This window comes from Balaenoptera borealis, assembly GCF_965194805.1.
Source record: "Balaenoptera borealis genome assembly, chromosome: 12".
In the NCBI taxonomy this organism is placed as follows: Eukaryota; Metazoa; Chordata; class Mammalia; order Artiodactyla; family Balaenopteridae; genus Balaenoptera; species Balaenoptera borealis.
Genome location: NC_138869.1, coordinates 68646199 through 68667200, shown reverse-complemented (window position 1 = coordinate 68667200; position 21002 = coordinate 68646199). Strand labels below are relative to the sequence as shown.

Sequence of the window (21002 nt, the reverse complement as noted above, 5' to 3'; positions counted from 1 at the left end):
AGATCAGAAGTGCTTCTAGTCCCTTTGTTCTCATCTTTCAGAATGACTCACAGCTGCTAAGTTTATTTATCTTTATTTCAATGATACAGAGCCCAGGATCCTTTATCATCCTCCCCTCCTCAGTCTCCGTCCCCAGGGGTTAAATAATTTTTAAAAATATTTAAAAAGCTGTAACAAAATAACATCAAAGGAAATGGGAAGAGGAATGGGGGAAGGGTCAGGAATCATGAAGGGAGTAGAGAAGAGAGAGCCTCTTCCCCAACCCCCCACCTGGATTCCAGCCTGGGCAGTAGGGCGAAGTACCCCCTACAGCCCCAGGTACATCCCAGCTGTAGGTGAGGTCAGAGGTCAGGGTATGAAAGTGCCGGTGTATGTGAATGGGGAAGTAAGTGGGCAGAGGCAGGCCGTTCAGAAGATGCCCCCTCCTCCCCACTCAACCAGGTACTGCACAGAGCCATCAGGCCGTACTCTCCGAGCAAGGACCCGGACGGGGTCCCCTCGGGACAGGTAGCCGACCCCACCTCGGACTCCTCCCCCAGTTCCAGGAGACAAACTACGGCACAGGGGAGAAGGGGGTGCTGAGCGTCTAGGAAGACCTGGGGAGGGGGCTGGGACTGAGGAAGATGAGGCAGTCATCGAGTGGGGGGCACTTTTAGGGAGGTCTGTGGGGAAACCAATGTGAAGTTCCAGGGGTGACCTAGGGAGAGAAGGCAATTGTCAGTCCAGACGGAGATTAAGGACTGACCAGAAATGGAGACCGTATGTGGATTAGAGGAACAAAAAAAACGGTTAGAGACCAAGGAACTTAAGAGCACAGAGGCGAAGAGCACAGAGGTATCACAGGTAAAGGAGTAGAATCTCACCTGTCTGGGGGTTCACCATCCCCAGAGGTCCCTGCGGTGCTGGCAGAGGGGTGGAAGGAAGCGAACATCCGGATGGGACTGCTAGGGTTGGGGGAGGGGGAAAGTCAGGACCCGAAGCAGGGGAACAGGACCCTCTCCCCTGAGAGGGCAGAGCTCAAACACTACCCTCAAGGAACCCCTGTCCCCAGAATACTGGGAAGCAGACATTGGCTCTAGGTCTCTCTAGGAAAAGAAGTGGGCAGCCAAGGGAGAGAGGGGAAAGAATTCTGGGTGAGAAAGTCCAGAAGATGTAGACGACTGGAAGAGAGGTTCCAAGGGAGTACACCTGGCTGGAGGCAGGAGGTGCACTGACCTGGGCAGGCAGCGGGCATCTGTGGGCCGGAAGTTGTAGCCGCTGCTGCCCTGGTAACTCTGGTTAGGGCTGGAGGGTGGTGGAGACACTGAGGCCTAGAAGGAGCAGAGGACTGAGAGATAATCCTTGATTTCTTCCCACACCACCATTTGCCCCACGGGGTGCCCCTGCCCTTGTACCTGCAGTGCCCTCTGCAGACGAGCCCGCTCCCTCTGCTCCTGGGGCTCGGGCTGGTTGCGCACTGCTGAGGGTGGCCCCAGCTCCTCCATTTTCCCCTTCTGCCTCCTCCTCAGGGGCTCTGGCTCCGGCCTCCGGCGCTTCCCCAGGGGACGTGAGACCCCTCCCCCAGGGCCCTGCCCTGAAGGGAAGCTGTAAGAGGCCTCCTTATCCCCCCAGCCCCCTCCCGGACACCCCAAGACCTCCCCGTTTCCATACATACACCCTGAGAACTTCCCCATCCCCCCTGGACCAGTGACCTGGTGGGGGCTCCATCTCCAGTAGGGGGCTCCACAGGGGGAGGGATCCGAGCATGGAGACCAAACAAGCATTTCCTCTTCTTAATCTCCCTCCCTGAAATGAAACTGGGGTAAGGAGAGAAATAATATAAGGTCAGTGCCGTAGAAAAGGGACCCTCCTGTGCCATTACTCAGTCCTTTTCAGAGGTGATCTTCCAGGTGGGCTGCAGCCCCTCCCCTCCCCTCCCAGGCTGCCATACCATATCTCCATCTCTTTCTGGGCCTCCCTTCAACTCACCGGTCCTTGTGGCTATTGAGAGCAGAGAGGAGCCTGGAAGAACGTTCTCCCTTGGGGGTGTCTGAGAGCTGGGGGAGGGGAAGGAAAATGGGGTCAGGGGAGCAGTGATTCTCTCCCTTCCCCTCTTCTCCACATCTCCCTAGTCCACCCTGACCCCCAGAGCTGCACTACCCCTTACCTCCCCAAGGAGCAAACTGTCCCAATTCTCAGAGGTGAAGGGGAGGATCTCACGGTCAAAATCAAAGTATTTTTTCTTACAGCAAACGCTGAGGTGGTAGAGGACAAGATGAGCCACGTCCACCCTGGAGAAACATTAACTTGTCAAGGTGGTAGAAGGGTTACAAAAGCCAGGGGGTGTCCCAAGGCGGGGGGCTGGGGCCTGTAAGGTGAAAAACTGGGGGTGCTGAGGGAGGAGTTACACTGAGGTCATGCCCCATCCAGCTCACCAGCGAAGCTGTAGCCTCCGGACCTTCTCAGGGCCCCCCCGACACACACAGCATTCAAACTCATAGAACCTGGACGTGGGCAAGAGGGAGAAAAATACTTTTTACAGGAAAACTACATCATGCTGGTGGGGGGGGACTCCCAAGCAAGGACGGGGCCAACGGGTAAGCAAAGATGCAGAGGTTGGGAAGAGACCAGGTCTGGGATGGAAGGGTGGGGGACGGAGGTGATGGAGCAGAGCTCTTGGAGAGCCCAGCCAGGCTCACCTGTCCCCGTAGAGGAGGGGCTTGCTCAGACACTGGGTGCAGGCCTCATGGAACCACTGTAGGCAGCTCCTGCACTGCAGCATCTTCAGGTTCCACCTGAGGGGAAACACGGGACCAGTGACCCCCAAATACCCCTCCTTAACTGCCCCAAACCCAGCTCACCACCTTCTCCCACACCTTCAACACTCCAGCCAGCCACCGTTCTTTCTCCTTCATTCCCTGCATCCACCACCGCCCCCACAACTCATTCCCTAACCCCCGCCCCTCACTACTCACTCCCCAGGGCCACCACAGTAACAGTAGCTCTGCTGCCGGTTGCTCAGATGCCCAGCGTCCCAGTCCAACCCCTTTAGTCCGTACGGCAGGGAGAGCTTCATGCCCAGCATGGCCCGGGCATAGGGGCCCTTCTTCAGCGCACCTCCCCTCTGCAGGTGGAACAGGCAGGCGGCCTCAGGGGTGGGGGAAGAAAGGACTCGGGAGAGGCTGGGGGTGGGAGGCTCCCACAGGAAGGTGCCTTTACCTTGGTAGCGATGGCAAAGACGCACTGGCGGCAGACCCAGGATGTGCCCTCTCCCTCTCCGGGGGCTGGGGCCCTTGGAACGTGGCAGTCCTGGTGATAAGCTGAATAACGATAGTATTGATAGACCACTCATTGCGTTGCATACCTGTCTGCACTAGGTGTTGGCACAGGAGGAGTCTTACCCATCTCATTTCATTCTTGACCGTGGTCCTGCTGGGGTGGGCGTGTTACCTTTATTTTAATAGCAGGTGAGGCAGCTGTGGCTCTTAAAAGTTTAGGGACTTGCCCAAGGTCATATGGATAGAAAAGGGTGTATTTGAACTACTTTCTGCCTGCAGAGCTCACACGTCCCATCCCATGTTTGCCGCTCCCTGTGCTGGAAGGGAGTGAGGTTACAGGGTTGAGGAGACGGGCCAGAGCAGTGACTTGGGGACTCAGGCCAGGACAGGTGGTATAAGGACCAGTGCTAGAGGGAAGAGTGAGAGGCAGCCTGGAAGGCCCAGGGCAAGCTGGACCATTCAGGTGTCCCGCTCTCTCACCGTGGCGACACTTCTCACAGCTGACCAGCCGGTTCCCAGGGACCACAGTCTCAGAGCGACATACACAGCAGAGGAGTTCCTCCCCAGGGAGGGCAGCTGTGAAGAACAGAGTGTCAGAAGGCCTGTCCTTAAGCCTTTTCTGCCCCCCATACCAGGTTTCTGTTTTCCACGGGATGCACACCCTCAGGCCTCTCACCAGGGCTGATGTCTTTCCATAGAACCAGAAACTGGGAATCATCCTCAAACTGGACCAGACACACCTCCCGAGCACTGTCCACCTGGAATGGGTGAACACAGAAGATCAAATGGAAGTCAGAACTAGATAAGGGAAATGAGAAAAGGTGACAAGTCAGAGATCAAAGGTCTTACCTTTTTGATGGTCCCCAAGTATAGCAGCCCATCTGTCCATCTGGCCAGCACATCTTGACCCTCCCAAAGTCGAGGCCTGGGGCCTGAGGTGGGAGCAGGGGAAGCTGGGTCCCAAAGTGGGGAGGCACCAGAGCGGCTCAGCCGGGGGGGCTGTGCCATTGCATCCTGGGGGGGCCTAGCTAGAAATGGGATGGGAGGAGAAAGTTATGAATACTGAGGAACTGGTCCCCATTTTCTTTGCCTATTTTTCTGTCAAGGACTCAAGCATGTGTGCCCCCAGTCTCCATTTCCCTGAGACACCTGGATAGGAAACCACTGGGCCCCCCTCCCGAGCTTCTTAACTCCAACTCTCCCAACACAGTCACCACTGGCTCTCTTCTCCCTACCCCCCCTACCAACCTAGTTCTCTAGTTTCCCAGCTTCCAGAGCTCCCCTGGGATGTTATATCCTGGCCTTGAGATTTTAACAGAAACGATGGTTGCAGAGGCAAAGGTTACCACTCAATTTCTACTACCACCTTCTACTGCTGTTTAGAAGGATCATAATTGGGGTACTGTTTCCCAGAGATGTGTTTTAGGAGCTTTTTCTAGAGATGTTTTCCAGAGTGGAAACGATTGCCTCCCGGGCCCGCGTGTCTCATTCAGAACAATCATCTTGATGCCAGGTTATGTCAGGTCACCCTTAAATTCGGGGCTCCCACCCCCGGGTTAGATAACTTCCCTGAGTGCCCCGGGAGGGGGGCGTGTCCCAGTCTCGGTCTCTACTCCCCATGACGGCGAGTCCGAGAGGGGACTTGAGTCGGCCCGACCCGATGCCCAGGCGGCGCGGCTCTCCCGCCCGCGCCCTGCGCGCCGACCCCCGGCTCCCTGCCCCCCCACGGGCGCCTCCCGCCGCCTCCTTACCAGTGACAGCTGGGGCCGCCGGGAGCCGGGCAGAGGCAGACGTGGGAGACCGAGGCGAACCCCCCGCGCGGGGAGGGCACGTCTGGGCGTCGGGGGGCGTGCAGGCAGAGACCGGGGGGTCCCCAGGCCCAGCCCCTCCGTCCCGGCGGCTCTGGGGCGTATGACGCAGCAGCCAAAGCAGCGGCAGCGGCAGGAGGAGGAGGCGGCGGGGGGAAGGAGGGGAGGGGAGGGGAGGGAAGGGAAGGGAAGGGAAGGGGAGGAAAGGGGAGGGGAGGGACAAACCGGCTCGGGGGGAGGGTGGTGGGAGGGGAGGACTGGGGGGAAGGAGGAGCCGGGGGGTAGGGGGGCGGGCCCCACCTCACCCCACCTCCCTCACCTCCAACAGGCCTGGTGGGTGCCGAGCAAGCAGCGCCTTCTCCGCGGATGGGGCGGGCGGACTGTCGGACCCGGCGGGAGAGGGAATCCCCGCAGCCCCATCCTCCAAAAGGAGACCTGCCCTCGGGGCAGGAGGAAATTCCCCCTCCCGGCCGCCGGCCTCCGGCCGAGCCCTCACCCCATGCCATATCCGTTAACTGCCCCCTTAACCTTCAGGGTCATTCCAAGTCCCACCCCCCCAGCCCTAGTTCACGACCCCGCCCTCCACTCACCCTTCTCATTGCCCCCGCCACGCCCTCCTCCCTCGAGTGCCCCGCCCTCCCCCCCGCCTTTGCTCCGGCCCCGCCCCCGCTGTGCCTAGCTGCCCCCCCCCCGCCCACCGTCGCCGCGCTTCTGCGCACGCGTGACCCCTCCCGCGCGCGCGGCACCTGGGAGGACCCAGCCCCTCCTTTACGGGGCGGTGGCCCTCGGCGGTTGGCGCGAGGGAGTCGGTGCTTGTGTCCCGCCCCGCGCTTCTAAGGCGGGCCCACGGACCGGGAGGGCTAGTACCGAGGCGGTGACGCCGCCGAGAGCCAGCCAATGGGCAGCGGGCGGGGCCAGCCCCGGCGGTTCGAACGGGAAGGCAGGGAAAGAGCGGGAGGAAAGAGCCAGCAGTTTGTGGGAGGGAGCGCCAGCCACGCCCCTGGGCTCGGGTTCCTACCTTCCCACACTCGCCAGAGGAGTTCCTGCCCCGGGCTGGGGTGGCCTTTGGCAAAGGGGAAACAGAACTAGTGACTGTGGATACCTAGTGGGCAACTCCTAGGCGTGGACGACGGGGGCAGGGTATGGGAGCTGGAGGCCACCCCACTCCGGGGATTGTCTGTTAGGGAGAAAAGCCGAAGCCCTAACCCCGCGCAACACACACAAATGCTTGGCAGAATGGAAGATCCACAGTTTCCATCTTTACAGGTAGGAAAAATATCTCCCTTATTGGGCAACCGCTAATAAAACCTTTATTAAAAAAAAAACAAAAAACAAAAAACCCTCTTCTTTATTTCATAGGCCCAGGTATCACAGTGCCCCCCTCCCAATAAAGCACCCCCCACCGCACCCCCTTCCCCGTGTGTCTCACACACACACACACACACACACACACACACACACACACACAAATCTAGATCCATCTTCATTTCCTATTGGCCTGGGCAGTACCAATAACACACTGGTTCACCTGCGGGCAGGGGGTTTAGACAAACAAAATAAAGTTTTCAGAGTAACCAAAAGAACAGTTTTCTCCAAATCACCTCCCAACCCCCAATATTAGGGCTGCCCTCAGAGAATCCTAAAATAAGGGCTCTGAAAGGAGGTTCAGGCTGGTCTCAGTTCTCCCATGCCCACGAGGTATTCTAGGTCTGGAAGAGGAGGAAAGGCCTGAGAAGGGACAAAAGCCCCACACAGGAGCAGAGAGAGGAGCTTCTGTTTCTAGCAGTACCTCGGACTAGACACCCCCAAAGCCCTCCCAACACTAATGCTTAATAAGCTAGATAAAACAAGAACAACACAAATTTAGGAACCAAGGCTATTTGGAAAATTAATGATTCCAAGCCTAGGGGAGGAAATGTACAAGATGGATCTGGAGTAAAGACTACTGGGGACCTATCTAAAGGACACAGGAGCCAAGGTGGAGCTTCCACTGGCCAAAGATGGGCAATTTGAGCATCAGAAAGAATAATGACCGCAAAGGATATATACCAAAAGTACAAGCATCTGTAAGATGTTACCTCCTGGATAAAAACTCACTGTTCACCTTTGAAAGTTGCCAGGATACCAACTTATAATACTGAAAATTGATAAAGAATCTAGCATTTATCCTATCTTACCTATATGGACTGAATTTCAGAATAACCAAATAGATGGCAAGGGGGAGTTATTTACAGAAGAATTGTGATTAATAAATGTAGAACAACTGAGAAAATTAGAAAATCACCATTTTTAAAAAATCACCATTTAAAAACTCCCTAATAATAGATCTAGATAGCATCACTGATAAAATCACTAGGGGAAAAAGTTGACAGGAAGTGTTTAAATGGATAGATCAGGCTGACAATACCCAAATCCAATGATCAATTTTTATATCATTAAAAGTGGAACAATTAGGGGGAGGGGGAAAAAAAGTGGAACAACTAGATACTAGGTGCCTCCTGATATGATGCAATAGAAAGTGTATCACACCATCGAAGTTTTTTCCCCATGAAATTTAAACCTGATTCAAATCAAGCCTCTAAATCTACAAAAATTGTGAAGAGGAAGCAACCAGCCAAAATCTAGAATATGGTATATTCTATAGGACAAATGACCCTACTTCTTCAACAAATAAATGCTATAAAAGGGGATGAGATTATTATATTTTAAAAGAAACTCGGACTTCCCTGGTGGCGCAGTGGTTAAGAATCCGCCTGCCAACGCAGGGCACACGGGTTCAAGCCCTAGTCCGGGGAGATCCCACGTGCTGTGGAGCAACTAAGCCCATGTGCCACAACTACTGAAGCCCGCGCACCTAGATCCCGTGCTCCGCAACAAGAGAAGCCACCACAGTGAGAAGCCCGCACACCGCAATGAAGAGTAGCCCCGGCTCGCCACAGCTAAAGAAAGCCCACGCACAGCAACGAAGACCCAATGCAGCCATAAATAAATAAATAAAAATTTAAAAAGACACTCGAGACAATTTCAACCAAATGAAATGGGCGGCCCTTGCTTTGATCCTGAACAGAGCAAACCTAATGTATAAAAGGCATTTCTGAGACAATCGGGAAATTCAACATCAACTGGGTATTAGAGGATATTAAAGAGTTCATGTTGTTGGGTGTTAATGATGTTGATAGAACTTTACTTGGGGACTTCCCTGGTGGCGCAGAGGTTAAAAATCCACCTGCCAATGCAGGGGACACGGGTTTGAGCCCTGGTCCGGGCAGATCCCACTTGCCGCAAAGCAACTAAGCCCCTGCACCACAACTACTGAAGCCTGTGCACCTAGAGCCCACGAGCCACAACTACTGAAGCCCGTGCGCCTAGAGCCCATGCTCCCACAACGAGAAGCCACCGCAATAAGAAGCCTGCGCAGCCCCCGCTCGCCGCAACCAGAGAAAGCCCACGCGCAGCAATGAAGACCCAAAGCAGCCAAAAATAAATAAACTTAAAAAAAAAAAAAAAAGGAACTTTACTTGAACTTGCAAGCTTGCAAGGGAAATCCTGATTAAAGTAGAAGACCAGGGCAGGGTGCTAAGGTGGCTGACTACTACCATGGCAGCAAGAGTGCAGAAGGGCACACATGATCAGAGACCCCGAATAAAGCCAGAACACATCGTAGGGCTATATATAGCCTCAGGAAAACAAGTAACCAGAGGAAAAAATTACCCTCTGGAGGCAGACAGTAAAGAAACATCCTGACTTAACTCTAGTAGAGGGAGCTTAAGTCTCCTAGAGAATTCATGGCCATGGACACAGCTGATCTTCGTGGGGATTGGAGCCTGAATTCACACTATTTGGAATAGTCTGAAAAACCTGTACGTCTTTGATCCAGGAATTCCATTTCAAGGAATCTCTCCCTAGATAGTTAGATGTAACTAAACAAATATAAAATGATAATGTACAAAGTTAGCCAACATGGCCTTGTTTGTAATAGTAAAAGGGTGGAAACAATCCAAGTGTCCAGCAGAGGGAACTGGTGGATAAACTTTGGTGCATCCACACAGTGGAGTCCTAGGCAGATGTAAAAATAATGGGATCATCTCTGTGCTGGTGGGGAATAATCCTGGGGCTGTCTCGTTAATCAAAAAAAGAAAAAAAAAAGCATGGGACAACATAATATATGAGAGGGGGAGAAGAGATGTCTTACATAAGAAGGAGGTAAAACCCATGCATGTTGCTTGTATTTGCAAAAAGAAACATTGGAAGGATAAGTAAAATGATAAATGATGAAAATGATTACTAGGGCAAGTGGGGAGAATGAGGATGGGGCGGTGGTTAAATCTCACTTGTTGTATATAGCTTTCTATTGATATAGTTTTGACCTTTCAACTACCTATTTTTAAAAACTTAATTAAAAACCCCCAAAAGTCAATAGTTAAAAAAAAAAAAAAAAAAGGATCCAGGTAGGTAGTGCCCCAGATGCCTGGCAAACGTACATCCATTCTGGATGAACCGTGCCCCCTGGTCTGAAGGACAGCAGGTAGGGGTGGAGAAGCCTATATAACCCCCAGGAGGCCTGACAGGGATGGGACTGGTAGTGACCGCACCTTGGAGGCAAAGCGTAGGGAGTTGAGGGACTCGGAGACGTTCTCTTCCAGGGGGGAAATGTTCACAAACATGAGCCTGTGGAGAGAGAGGGGGCCAAGCCCCAGCATCAGGGGCTGGGCAGAGCCTGGACCAGGTCTTCACGGTGTTGCCTCCCCCACCCTGACCCCAACATTGTGGTTCCCAGCCCACCCCTTCCCCTCACATCTTAGCGCTGCCGCCCAGCGAGTTCTGCAGCAGGTAGGTCAGCTTGCTGTTCCGGTAAGGCACGTGGGACTCCTAGAGGGTTACGGGGGACAGGTGGTTAGGACAGGGCTGGGTTCAGCATGGCCAGCCCCAACCTCTCCCTGGGGTCCGCCTGCCCCCAACCCCATTACTACCTTGTTGCTCAAGGCCATGATGACCAGCCCCAGCGTGGACAGGCTGCTGTTAATGGCCTGCGTTTCCCGAAGGCGTTCCCGCTCCCCAGGGCCGAGGGCCAAGCCGGGGTCTAGCCGCTCACTCCCAGCCAGGTCCACAAGGCTGAGGGGGGCCGTGCACTGCAGGCCTCGGCCAGCATGCTCCCCAGAGATCTGCAGCTGGAACACGCTGTGACTTCGTGACGATCGCTCATTCTGGGCTGTGCGGGCCACAGCCCGGTTCTGGCGGGCCAGATGGAGCAGGGCCTCCACCTGGGGATGGAGAGCAGCAAGAGGCAAAGGCAGGCAGAAGTCAGTACATAGCTAGGTCAGGTAAGGCGATGAGCAAGACTCAGCACCTGCCCTCCTGATGCTTTCTTTCTAGCCAGCAAAAGAATAAGTAAAATACACAGTGTGTCCGAGAGTACTAAGGAGTAAAATAAAACAGAAAAATAGTGTGTGAGGGTGACGGTTGCAATTTTAGAAAGGATGGCCAGCGGGAATTCCCTGGTGGTCTAGTGGTTAGGACTCTGCTTTCACTGCCGGGGCCCGGGTTCAATCCCTGGTTGGGGAACTAAGATCTCACAAGCTGTGCAGTGCAGCCAAAAGTTAGGGAAAAAAAAAAAGGATGGCCAGGGATGGCCTCAATGCCTTAAAATCTTAAGTGAGGGAGCAAGCCCTTCCAGGAGAGGAGCAGGAATGTTCTGGCAAAGGAGACAGCACGTGCAAAGGCCCTGATCTGAGGGTGTGACGAGCAGGCTGAGGAACAGCCGGGAGGCCAGCATGGATGACATGAACTGAGCAAGAAGAGTGGGCAGAGGTGAGACCTGAGATTGACGGGCAGGGCCCAGTGGCACCTGCTTCAGCAGGCCCATCACTTCTCTCCACTCCTTGGTTCCACAAAGGCGGATGCACCTCATAGCCCACCAGCCAAAACTGAATGTGCAACCTGCCCTCACCACTCACCCTTCCTCATCCTCAACGTTCTCCTGCCCCTGCTTGTCCACCTCCATCCTTGTCACCCTGCCCATGCCTCCCCAGTGTCCAGGCCTAGTGCCCCTCAGCGCTTACCTCTCTCTCACAGGAGACAGGAACATATCGGGCGTTGGTGACAGTAAGCTCCTCGCTCCCCGGCCCTGCCCGGCGAATCTCACACTCACCCCCATGGCCCTTCCGGGTCCCAGTGGCCAGCAGGTCTCGGACAGTCTCATTGTAGATCTCTACGTAACTTGCCACAAAGCTGTAGGTCCAGCCCTGGCCACTTAGCTCCTGGGCCACAGAGAAGAGGTGCCGCAGGGCCCGAGGGATCAGCCCCTCCACCTGGGGGTCTCCCCCAGGCCCACCCTCCATGGTGAAGGTCTTGCCGCTGCCTGTCTGGCCGTAGGCAAAGATGCATACTGGGTAGCCATCCAGGGCTGACTGGACAAGCATGGAAATCTCTTCAAACACTTCGTCCTGTCCACTCCCTGGTGGGAATACCCGGTCAAAGGAGAAGTCATGGCGGGTGGGGGCGGCTGGCGCCCCACTCAGGGTCCCACGCCGCTCGTCAGACCGGGAGAGGCTGAGCCGGGTTGGAGGGTCGGAGGGCCCGCTGGGGCCGGAGGGAAATAGCAGGAAGCCAGAGGGTGGGGTGGACTCCCCTGGAAGGACGGGGCGGACCCGGCAGAAGACACGGACATTGCCTTTGAGTTCCTGCAGCTGGTTGTGTAGCCGCCGGCGCTCCATCTCGAGCCCATGGAGACGTTCTTCCCGCTTAGCCAGTAAGGCCGCCTGGGCTGCAGCCTCCTGGCGCAGGGATGCCACCTCCGCTTGGCTGCCCGACAGAGCAGCTTCTGATGCCTGTAGCCTCCCCTGTCCAGAACAGAGCAGACACAGAGGGTGAGATGCAACCAAGAATAAGAACAAGTCATGATGGGATGCGCGGGTGGGAGGTGGGCTGGGCCCTGCCCCCAAGGACTTCACAGTCTGGTAAAGAAAGAGATACGGAAATAGGAATCATAGTACTAGAATAGGGAGTGCCATGGGAGCATCCAGAAGGGGCACAAGGAGGATGATATCTAGGCTGACACCCAAAAGTATGGGAGTGGACCAAGGGAAGGATGGAGTGCAGAAAGAATACTCCACAAAGAGGGACGTGTATATGCAAAATGCCCTGAATTGAGAATCGAGTCATTTGAGAGACTACAAGTAATGCAATCTAGTTGGTGCTCGCCAAGGAGTCAAATGGATGAGAAGAAGGAGAGAGAATGCGTGGGAATTTTTATCAGGAAAAGAGAGAAAGAAGAAAGGGGGTGGAGAAGTAGAGGCGACACAGACCCGGGGGAGATACGGAAACAGAGTCAGGATAGGGTGAAGTGGGGCAGAAAGCAAGACAGAGTCAGGAGTGGGCGGGGGGTGGGGGCGACGGGGGAGCAGGGTAGTGAACGGAGGTGTACTGCCAGTGAGAGGTGGTCAGGGATTCGAAGCCCAAAGTGACTTCCAGGCAACCTAGAAAGAAGGGTCAGCATTTGGCGCGAAGCTGGCCCTTACCTCCTGCTCCTCCAGCCGGGCAGCCAGTCCCCTCCGCTCCTCCTGCAATTCCAGCTGTTCTTTCTGGAGCTCTTGCACTAAGCCCTCCTGCGTGCCCAGCCGCTCTTCCAGCTCCAGGACCCGGGCGCTCAGGTTCCCCAGCTCCCGTTGGCCCTGCTCAGCCTGCGCACGCATCCTGGCCAACTCCTCTTCCAGTGTCCTGCGCTCTGCCCCCAGTTCCGTGGCCTGTTGCTGGGCCTCCCTGAGCTGGTTCCGCAGCTGTTGGTTCTCCTGGTCCAACAACTGGGTCCTCTCACGGCAGCATTTCAGCTCTGCGTTTAGGTCACATAACTGACCCTTTAAGTCCCAGGCCGGACGTTTGCTGGGTTTCTTCCTTCCCACCACAGGAGGAGCAGCTGTTGCTAAGATGGGCACAGAAAAGACAAAGGTCAGGGAACTCTTGGCTCTGTCTCGCTCTCTCCTCCCTCCTAGCCTTTAGGGCCTCACACCTGACCCTCCATCTCCTTCTTCTTCAGACAGGGAAGAGACCAAAAGGATTTTTCTGGGTACTCACCACCTCCTCTTCCCTATCCCAGCCTCTCACCCAAGGATTATATTTGTCACCTACTGCCAGGCTTCTGGGCAGGAACAGCAGGGCCTGGCTTCTGATTCTTCAGCACTAGAGAATTGGGGAGGTGACATAAGGAATTATAGCATCAGGGTCCCTCCACCTCCATCCTTCTCCCTTTACCCCCAATCCCTTCTCGGCCCCAGCTCTTAAGTATTGTTACCTGTGGCGACAGCTGTGGAACATCGGGGTCCTGTCTTCCTGGGAACTTTCGGCACTGTCGGGAGATTGGAGAGAGGAAAAGCAGAGTCATGATTCTCAGGGTGGCATGTACTCTGGCTGGGCTGAAGGCAGAGGAGCTGCTTTTTCAGAGGATTAGAAGAAATAAGATAACTTCCTTCTTTCCTTAAATCTGACCAACTCCTAGAGATATCCTTCCTAGGACCAACAAGCCAAGAAACAAGTTGAGCCAAGACAAGCAAAAAGAGCAAGGGGGCAGAACCAGGTGTAAAGTACGCTAGCATGTGTGTAAAACATGTTGGGGAACACGCCCATATTTGCTTGCAAACCCACAGAACATCCCTGGAAGGACTCACAGTTGCCCCTGGCGGGGTACTGGGTGCCTGGGGAACATGGGCAGGAGGGAGATTTTTCACTGTATAACAACTTCTGTGCCTTTGGAATTTTGAAACAAGTGAAACATATTACCTATTCAAAATAAGCTAAGATTGAAAGAAAAGAAAAAGAAAGAAGTGAGTTGAAGAGAACTGGACTTTGTGCCCTGGAGCCCACCTGCGGTCTGGCCTTGTGTCTGTGGCACAGTGCTGAGGGCCGTTGCTCTGGGGCGGGACGTGGCAACTTTGGTGCCCAGGCCTCGTGTCCTTTTCTGGGGAAAGACAAGGATGGGGGGGCGGAGTCCATAGTTACCCTCTCTGATGGTTTTATACACACACACACACAAACATACATGGATTTCCAAACCCAGCTCACCTTCTCAGGCTCCAAGTCCTCCTCCATCTGGTCAGGACCCCTCTTCAGCCTGCTTCCCGGAAGAGGGAGCCGGGAAGGGGCCTTGGCCAGGGCTCTCTTCAGCTCTATGTTCCCCTTCACTTCCAACAAGGGGGACCTCTGCTGGGAAGAGAGAGACCCTTCAGACAATACCCTGTGGCCCAAATGTCCCAAGAACTCCCGTTTATGGCCCCCCAGCCTAATTCTCATCAGCACCAACAAGCATTATATGAGTACCTCTTGTGCCACAAACTGCGGCTCACAGATGATGTGCCGTCTAAAAACCATGGAGAGAGGTGGGACGTAACACAATCCCTAAGGGAATAGCTGGACAGATGCTGAATTTCAGCTAAGTTTAAGGGCAGTACTTAAAAAAGCAGGGAAAAGGAACACTTCTTTCAGAAGGCAAAACCTTAAGCTTGCACATGGTACAGCTGGGAAACCACTACGCCCTTTTAGGTAAAGCTGAGATCATAAACAAGGGAGCGAGTTGGAAGAATAAGGTTGAAGACTGGGCAGGAGGAGCAGGTAACATTTATTAGGAACTGTTTCAAATGCTTTATCTGTATCAACTGACTTAAACCTCCCAGCCCACTGAGGAGGAGCTATTATTAGCCTCATTTTGCAGACGAGGGAAGGAAGGCTGAGAGGTAAACTAGCTGGTCTAAAGTCATCAGTGAATAAAAAGCAAAGCCAGGGTTAGAATCTAGACAGTCTGGTTCTGGAGGCCATGTTTGTAACCACTTGACCACACTGTCTCATAGGGCATTGATGCCAAGCTAAGGAGTTTAGGCTTTAGCCCTGCATATATGGAGAGCCAGATACAGTTTCTGATCAGGCATGTGAAAAACATACAAAAGAGCCTATTATAAATAATAATAGGGACTTCCCTGTTGGCACACTGGTTAAGAATCCACCTGCCAATGCAGGGGACACGCGTTCGAGCCCTGGTCCAGGAAGATCCCACATGCAGCGGAACAACTAAGTCCATGAGCCACAACTACTGAGCCTGTGCTCTAGAGCCCGCGAGCCACAACTACTGAAGCCCGCGCACCTAGAGACTGTGCTCTGCAACAAGAGAAACCACCACAATGAGAAGCCCGCGCACAGCAACGAAGAGTAGCCCCTGGTCACTACAACTACAGAAAGCCCACGCGCTGCAATGAAGACCCAATGCAGCCAAAAATAAATAAATAAATAAATTTATAAATAAATAAATTAATAATAATGAGGTGTAAGTAGGCTGACTTGCATGGGGAAGACGAGGAAGCAGAGGCATGACCAGTCTGAAGACCACCGAAGTACAGGTATGAAGTAGGGGCGTGGGAAAGAAAGATCCTCTCCTCTAAGCAGCCCAGTTCAGTGCCTGGGGATCATGCCCACCCTATGGTTACTCCTACGTAGGATGACCAACTATTCTGGTTTGCCAAGAACTGAGAGGTTTCTTGGGACACAGCATTTCAGTGCTAAAACCAGGTCATTCCTATGCAAACCAGGACAAGTGGTCACCCTACTCCTATCCCACCATCAGGAAAGCACAATGTATAGATCAACTTCTGATTTTCACTATAGGTAACTATTAATTCCAAGGCCAATCTCTCTCTGCCCTTCAGTTTACTTCATTCATTCAATATTTACAAAGTGCCTATTACATGCCAGGAAATGATCTGGATTCTGGAGTAACAGACGTGGTCCCTGCCCGCAAGACTGTGACAGGACAGTAGGCAAGCGAAGCATTTAAAGAGATGATTAAATCTTTACCAAGTGTTATCATAAAAGGATCCCAAAGGAGGGGGTGGGCATCCAGTTTAGATGGGGAGAGTGTCAGACACAATTCTACAAAGTATTTTTAGGCCAAGCCTTGAAGATGAGGAAGAGTTGGCTTGATGGGCTTGGGCCAATGAGGAGCATTCCAAGCAGAAAGCAAGGAGAGGGACTTGTAAGGAATGACAAATTATTCTGTTCAAGCGAACACAGGGATGTGCATAGAAAGTGGGGAGAGGAGAAGAGAGGTAGAAGGGAAAGACTGTGGCAGTGGTATGCCGTGATAAGGAATCCGGGGTCTACTGAAGACAAGAGGGACACTGATGATTTTTAAACATGAGAATAGTATGACTCGATCTTTACTGAAAAAGTGAACTGTGTGCAATGCAAAGAATGAACGGAAATAGAAGATGAGGGTTATCACAGCAGAGGGATGGCGTCATTCCTTCATTCATCCATTCAACAAGGATTTGTTGCACTAGATTTGTTGAATGACTGCTCTTCTAGGCTCTGGGGTGAAAGTAATGAATGTAAAGTCCCTGCCTGCCCAGAGCTTACTTTCTAGGGCAGCCTTTCCAAACTGGGGTACAAGAGAATTAAGCTCTACAGAAAATGATCTGTTTTCTCAATTCTCCCAAGAATATAAAAAACAGCTCTTACCATCCTAGGTGCCTCAGAGAGAAGTTAATGCATTAGATACAAAGGATGCCTTAGGGCATTAGATCTTAATTCTCTTGGAACTCAGTTGAGAGGGGATGTTCTAAGAGTCTGATGGCTAAGCAGAGCTGGCGTGGGGGTGGGTGGGGAGGGGGAGTAGCCAGAGGTCAGGCAGTGAAGGAGATGGAGTCCAGTCTGACTCCAAGAAGCCTGCCCTGGTTCCCAAGATCACAGGAGGAAAATCTGGGTTTGTTTGTTTTTTAATTAAACTTCTCATTTTAAAACCATTGTAGATTCACATGCAGTTGTAAGAAATAATATGGAGAGACCTGAGAGCGCCTGAAGGGCTAATTTTTAAGAGATGCTAAGTTCAACTTTGGGAAAGTGAGGTTGAGGATGTTCACAGAACATCACTAAAGAGAAAACTCTGAAACAATTTGATATCCTGGGTTTTAAATTTTTAGCTTATTGGTTTATTGTCTTTCCTTACATTAGACTGTGAGCATCACAAGAACATGCCTGTTTTGTTCACAACTATAGAACCAGAGCGCCCAGTACAATGTCTGCTACATGGTAGAACTCAATACTTTTTTTTTTTAATTTTTGGCAGCGCCAAACAGCTTGTGGGATCTTAGTTCCCCGACCAGGGATCGAACCTGCGCCCTCAGCAGTGAAAGCATGGAATCCTAACCATCGGACTGCCAGGGAATTCCCTCAATACATTTTTCAAGGAATGAAATTAGATGTCCACCAGCAGGGAAATGCTCAAATAAACTGCAATACATCCAAACCATTGGCTCCTATACAAATAAAAAGGAAAAAAAAAGGAGGTGGTGTTCTCTTTTCCTGCCACCTGCAGAAATGTGCACAAAGAATGCTGATTTTAATTCACTTTAATCAAATGTAGTATGAAAACTAAATTTTTCTTTTAAGTATTTCAAGGTCAAACACTGAATTTTTAAATTACCTGTGCCCTTCGTTCTCCCTACACTACCATAGTGGATCAACTAAAGACCTACCTCCCTGGAATTTGTGTGGGTTCAGAAAATGTGTTCAAAGGTTTGTTTATACAGGGCAACTCCTAAGAGTACAGTATTTATTTTTCTCCCATCTATAAAGCTAGACAGGATGACTCCCAACTTTCCACAATAAGCATATGCACTTAACCTTCTATAAAAACAGATTTTCATGGAACCCCTCCTATACCCACTTCCCTGGATCAGAGATGGATGCCCTGCTACTAAGGAATCTCCTGCACGTGCGCATCCGCTCCCACCCTCACCCACACAGGAACAGCACTCCAGCAACCCTTCCTTCTCTCCTCTGCACCATCATTTTCACTCTCTCCTGGATCATTCCAATCAGTATATAATACATGCTATTATTACTTCCAACCAAAAAGAGTTTTTCTCTCCTAACCCTGTCCCAGTCAGGCTTTCACTCCCACCATTCCACCAAAACTGCCCTCAAGGTCACAAGTCTGCTTGTGTTGCTAAATCAGTTCTTTATCTTTTTGTTTCTTGACTCATCAACAGCGTGTGATACAACTGATCGCTCTCTCTTCCTTAATACACTCACTTCATTTAGCTCCTGGGAGACCATCCTCTCCTGGTTTTCCTACCTCCCTGGTAGATCCTCTTCATCTCCCCAAACTTTAACAGTGGTCTTTCTATTCTCTATCTACACTCTAGGCCACTCCTATGGGTTTAAACACCATTCATATGCTGACAACTCCCAAACTATTGTCTCCAGCCAGACTTTGACCCTGAAGTCATGTGGAACTAACCTTCTCAATGTCTCCACTTGGAAGCCTAATAAACACATCAAACTTAAGGCATCCAAATCTTAACCTCCTGACATCCAACCCTCCTTCAACCTTGCTCTCTTGCAGCTTCCTCCATCTCAGTTGATATAAATCCATCTTTCAGCTGCTCAAGCAAATACACCCAAAGTCCTCTCATTCTCTTACATACCACAAAGTCTAACATCAGCAAACGTGGCCAACTCTATCTTCCAAATAGATCCAGAATCGGACCACTTGTTACCACCTCCCCTGCTACTACCATGATCCAAGTTACTATCATCTGTCACCTGGATTATCACACTCTACTGGTTCTCAACTAGGGATGGTTCTCAACTAGGGATGACTTTACTCCCCAGGGGACGTTTGATAATGTCTGGAGACACTTTGTCATGATTAGGTGGGGGTTGCTACTGTCATCTAGTGGGGAGAAGCCAGGAATGCTGCTAAACAACAGACAACTTATAGGACAATCCCCCCTGCCCCCCATAAGAAGTCAATAATGTGAAAGTTGAGAAAACCTGCCCCATTCCTAAAAGCTCTCCTTGTTTCTATCCTTTCTCCCTTACAGTCTAATCTCAATGCAGCTGCCAGAGTGGTCATCTTAAATTGTAAGAGAGATCTTGTCTCTCTTTGCTTAAAACCATCCAGTGATTCCCCATCTCACTCAGAGAAAAAAAATCAAAGTCTTCACAACGGCCCCTTTGAGGAGCAATGCGTTCAACACCCCCCTCTCTGTTACCTGACATCCCTTCCCACAACCTTCCCCGTTGCTCATTCCATTTCGGGTTTGCTACACAACTCTAGTGGCTTTGCTCTATCGGATTCCCTCTGCCTGGAATGATCTTAATAACTACTTGCCTGTTTCCCTCACCTCTTTCAAGTCTTTATTCAACTCTCACCTTCTTAATGGAGCTTACTAAGACAACCCAATTTAACAGTCTATCTTGCCAGCTGGCCTCCCTTCCCTCTCTTAATCTGCTCAAAATTTTCCTTTTCTCCATAGTCCTTATCACCTTCTTAACAGCATTATATAATTTACTTATCACATATTGCCTGTCTCCCCATGGAATGGCAGCTCCATGATGACAGGGATCTCTGCTTGCTCACTGCCGCATCCCAAGGACATAATAGGTGCTCAGTAAATATGTGATGAATAAATATGAGAAAGTTTCTATTCTTTTTCATTGTCACATCACACTGCTCTGCTCTCTGGCTGGCAGGATACAAAAGAGTATCTCTTCAAGTTGAAACCTGACTTTGGGTAAATCTGAATGTGAATACTAGTAAACAGAGGATTCAGGCAGGAGGCCTTTTCTGGCACCAGAAGTCAACCCACTCTCACTGTCACAAACACACCTCTCTCCACTGGAGAGGGGAGGGGAGGCTGCAGGTGGTTGTGAGGTGCGGCAGGGCACTGATGAGAGAAGAAATTAAGTTAACCAGTCCCACTGAGCAGAGATCTCTGCAAAACCTGGGGAAGGAGAGATAATGAGGAGTCCTTCAGTTCACAGTACTCCATTCCCCCTCTCCCCTTCCTACACCCCGAAGAGGCCGCAAAGAGGAGAGAGGACATCAGCAGGGATTTGGCCTCAGACACCACTTCCCTAGAGCTAGTGGTCATCTCAGAACTCACACTGCAATAGCGAGTAGGAATGGACAGGTGGGAACGTGTTCAGACAAGCCTGAGAATTCGAAATGGGAAATCCTGGAAACATGAAAGTGAGCAAGGGCGTGGGGGACACCCTGAAGCTGCGGGAAGGCAGGCAGACTCCCCCCACCCCCCACTCCTGGGGCTGCTCCCTGCCTTCTCCACTCTCCACCCCTCATCCCTTTCCACTGTGCGGGGGCGCACGACCTTGGCCCTGCAGGCTGGCAGAACTGAGGCCGCCGGCACGTCAGCACTGGGGGGTGGGGCGGCCAGCTGTCGTCCCCGCGCCGACCCCTACTCACCTGCGGCTCCATGTCCAGCTCCGTGCCACACACGCCAGGGAAGCGCAATGGAAGAGGACAGGGCGCCGGGGCTCCTGGGACCCGCGTTCTCTCGCGCGCTCGCGACACAGAGCACGCGCGTTCCGGGCTCCGGCGCTGCCAGCCCGGCGCCACACCCGCCACTTTTGAATTTCAACGGCCGCTACCCTGCTCACCTCGCTCCGCACTCAGGGGCCAATCGTCGCCGCCGCCACAGCCGAGGGCCAATCGCAGCGCCCTCCACCTCCCGAGGCCACACCCCGCCCGGCCACCGCCTTCCCGTTCCTGCTTCCCCTGCACAGGGAGGCAGGCGGGTTAGTCACACTTCCGGCCTCACTGTTTCTTTTCTCACCCCACCCCTCCTCTAGCTGGAGTCGCGCTGGACTTCCGCTCGGCTCCCGGCCGCCGCTCGCTGCGTCAGAAATTGCAGGGAACACGCCGCCCTAACGTAACTCGTGTGGGGGCGGGGACGCTGGAGGAAAGGAATCACGCGTGCGCAAACAGAACCCGTGCGGGGTGCGGAGCGGGACCAGCGCCCCCTAGCGGCGGCGGTAGGAAGCGCACTCGTTAGTCCCGACTGGATCGATGTGATTGCGGATGGTGCGCGACGTCTCCCAGATGCTTAGAACTGATCCCGGAAGTTGATGCTGGATCTCTTATGCGGGTGTCAGA

The 21002-nt window shown here is 52.5% G+C and overlaps 2 protein-coding genes across 13 annotated transcripts in view; both read right to left on the bottom strand.

The window, feature by feature from the left end:
* The window catches only part of KIFC1 (kinesin family member C1), a 34450-nt gene extending 13968 nt beyond the window's left edge, over positions 1–20482 (bottom strand). Inside the window, exons 1-11 of one of the 2 annotated variants that reach the window (XM_082345621.1) lie at positions 20313–20482; positions 14120–14260; positions 13922–14015; positions 13353–13406; positions 13190–13240; positions 12583–12983; positions 11125–11904; positions 10036–10326; positions 9861–9934; positions 9658–9733; positions 6533–6593 (exon numbers count right to left, since the gene is read on the bottom strand). In XM_082345621.1, the coding sequence (XP_082201747.1) occupies positions 6549–6593; positions 9658–9733; positions 9861–9934; positions 10036–10326; positions 11125–11904; positions 12583–12983; positions 13190–13240; positions 13353–13406; positions 13922–14015; positions 14120–14260; positions 20313–20324 (2019 nt within the window). In that variant the 5' untranslated portion in view covers positions 20325–20482 and the 3' untranslated portion in view covers positions 6533–6548. The remainder of the gene's footprint in view (positions 1–6532; positions 6594–9657; positions 9734–9860; positions 9935–10035; positions 10327–11124; positions 11905–12582; positions 12984–13189; positions 13241–13352; positions 13407–13921; positions 14016–14119; positions 14261–20312) is intronic. The other variant, XM_082345622.1, reaches the window with a different exon arrangement.
* PHF1 (PHD finger protein 1) lies at positions 58–5612 on the bottom strand. 11 transcript variants are annotated; one of them, XM_082345624.1, is made up of 15 exons: positions 5385–5609; positions 4107–4189; positions 3934–4015; positions 3738–3833; positions 3199–3299; positions 2955–3103; positions 2679–2774; positions 2415–2483; positions 2147–2270; positions 1969–2036; positions 1692–1796; positions 1395–1584; positions 1216–1310; positions 864–941; positions 58–697 (listed from the first exon to the last, which is right to left on the bottom strand). In XM_082345624.1, exons 1-15 carry the CDS (start codon positions 5569–5571, stop codon positions 409–411), a joined length of 1812 nt encoding a protein of 603 aa, XP_082201750.1. In that variant the 5' UTR covers positions 5572–5609; the 3' UTR covers positions 58–408. The 11 variants fall into 11 exon arrangements, 8 of the variants coding, with proteins under 8 accessions (XP_082201750.1, XP_082201749.1, XP_082201752.1 ...); XM_082345623.1 differs by having other exon boundaries at positions 864–944; positions 5385–5608; XM_082345626.1 differs by lacking the exon at positions 5385–5609 and adding an exon at positions 5009–5143 and having other exon boundaries at positions 864–944; positions 4107–4285.
* Positions 20483–21002: the final 520 nt, after the last annotated feature.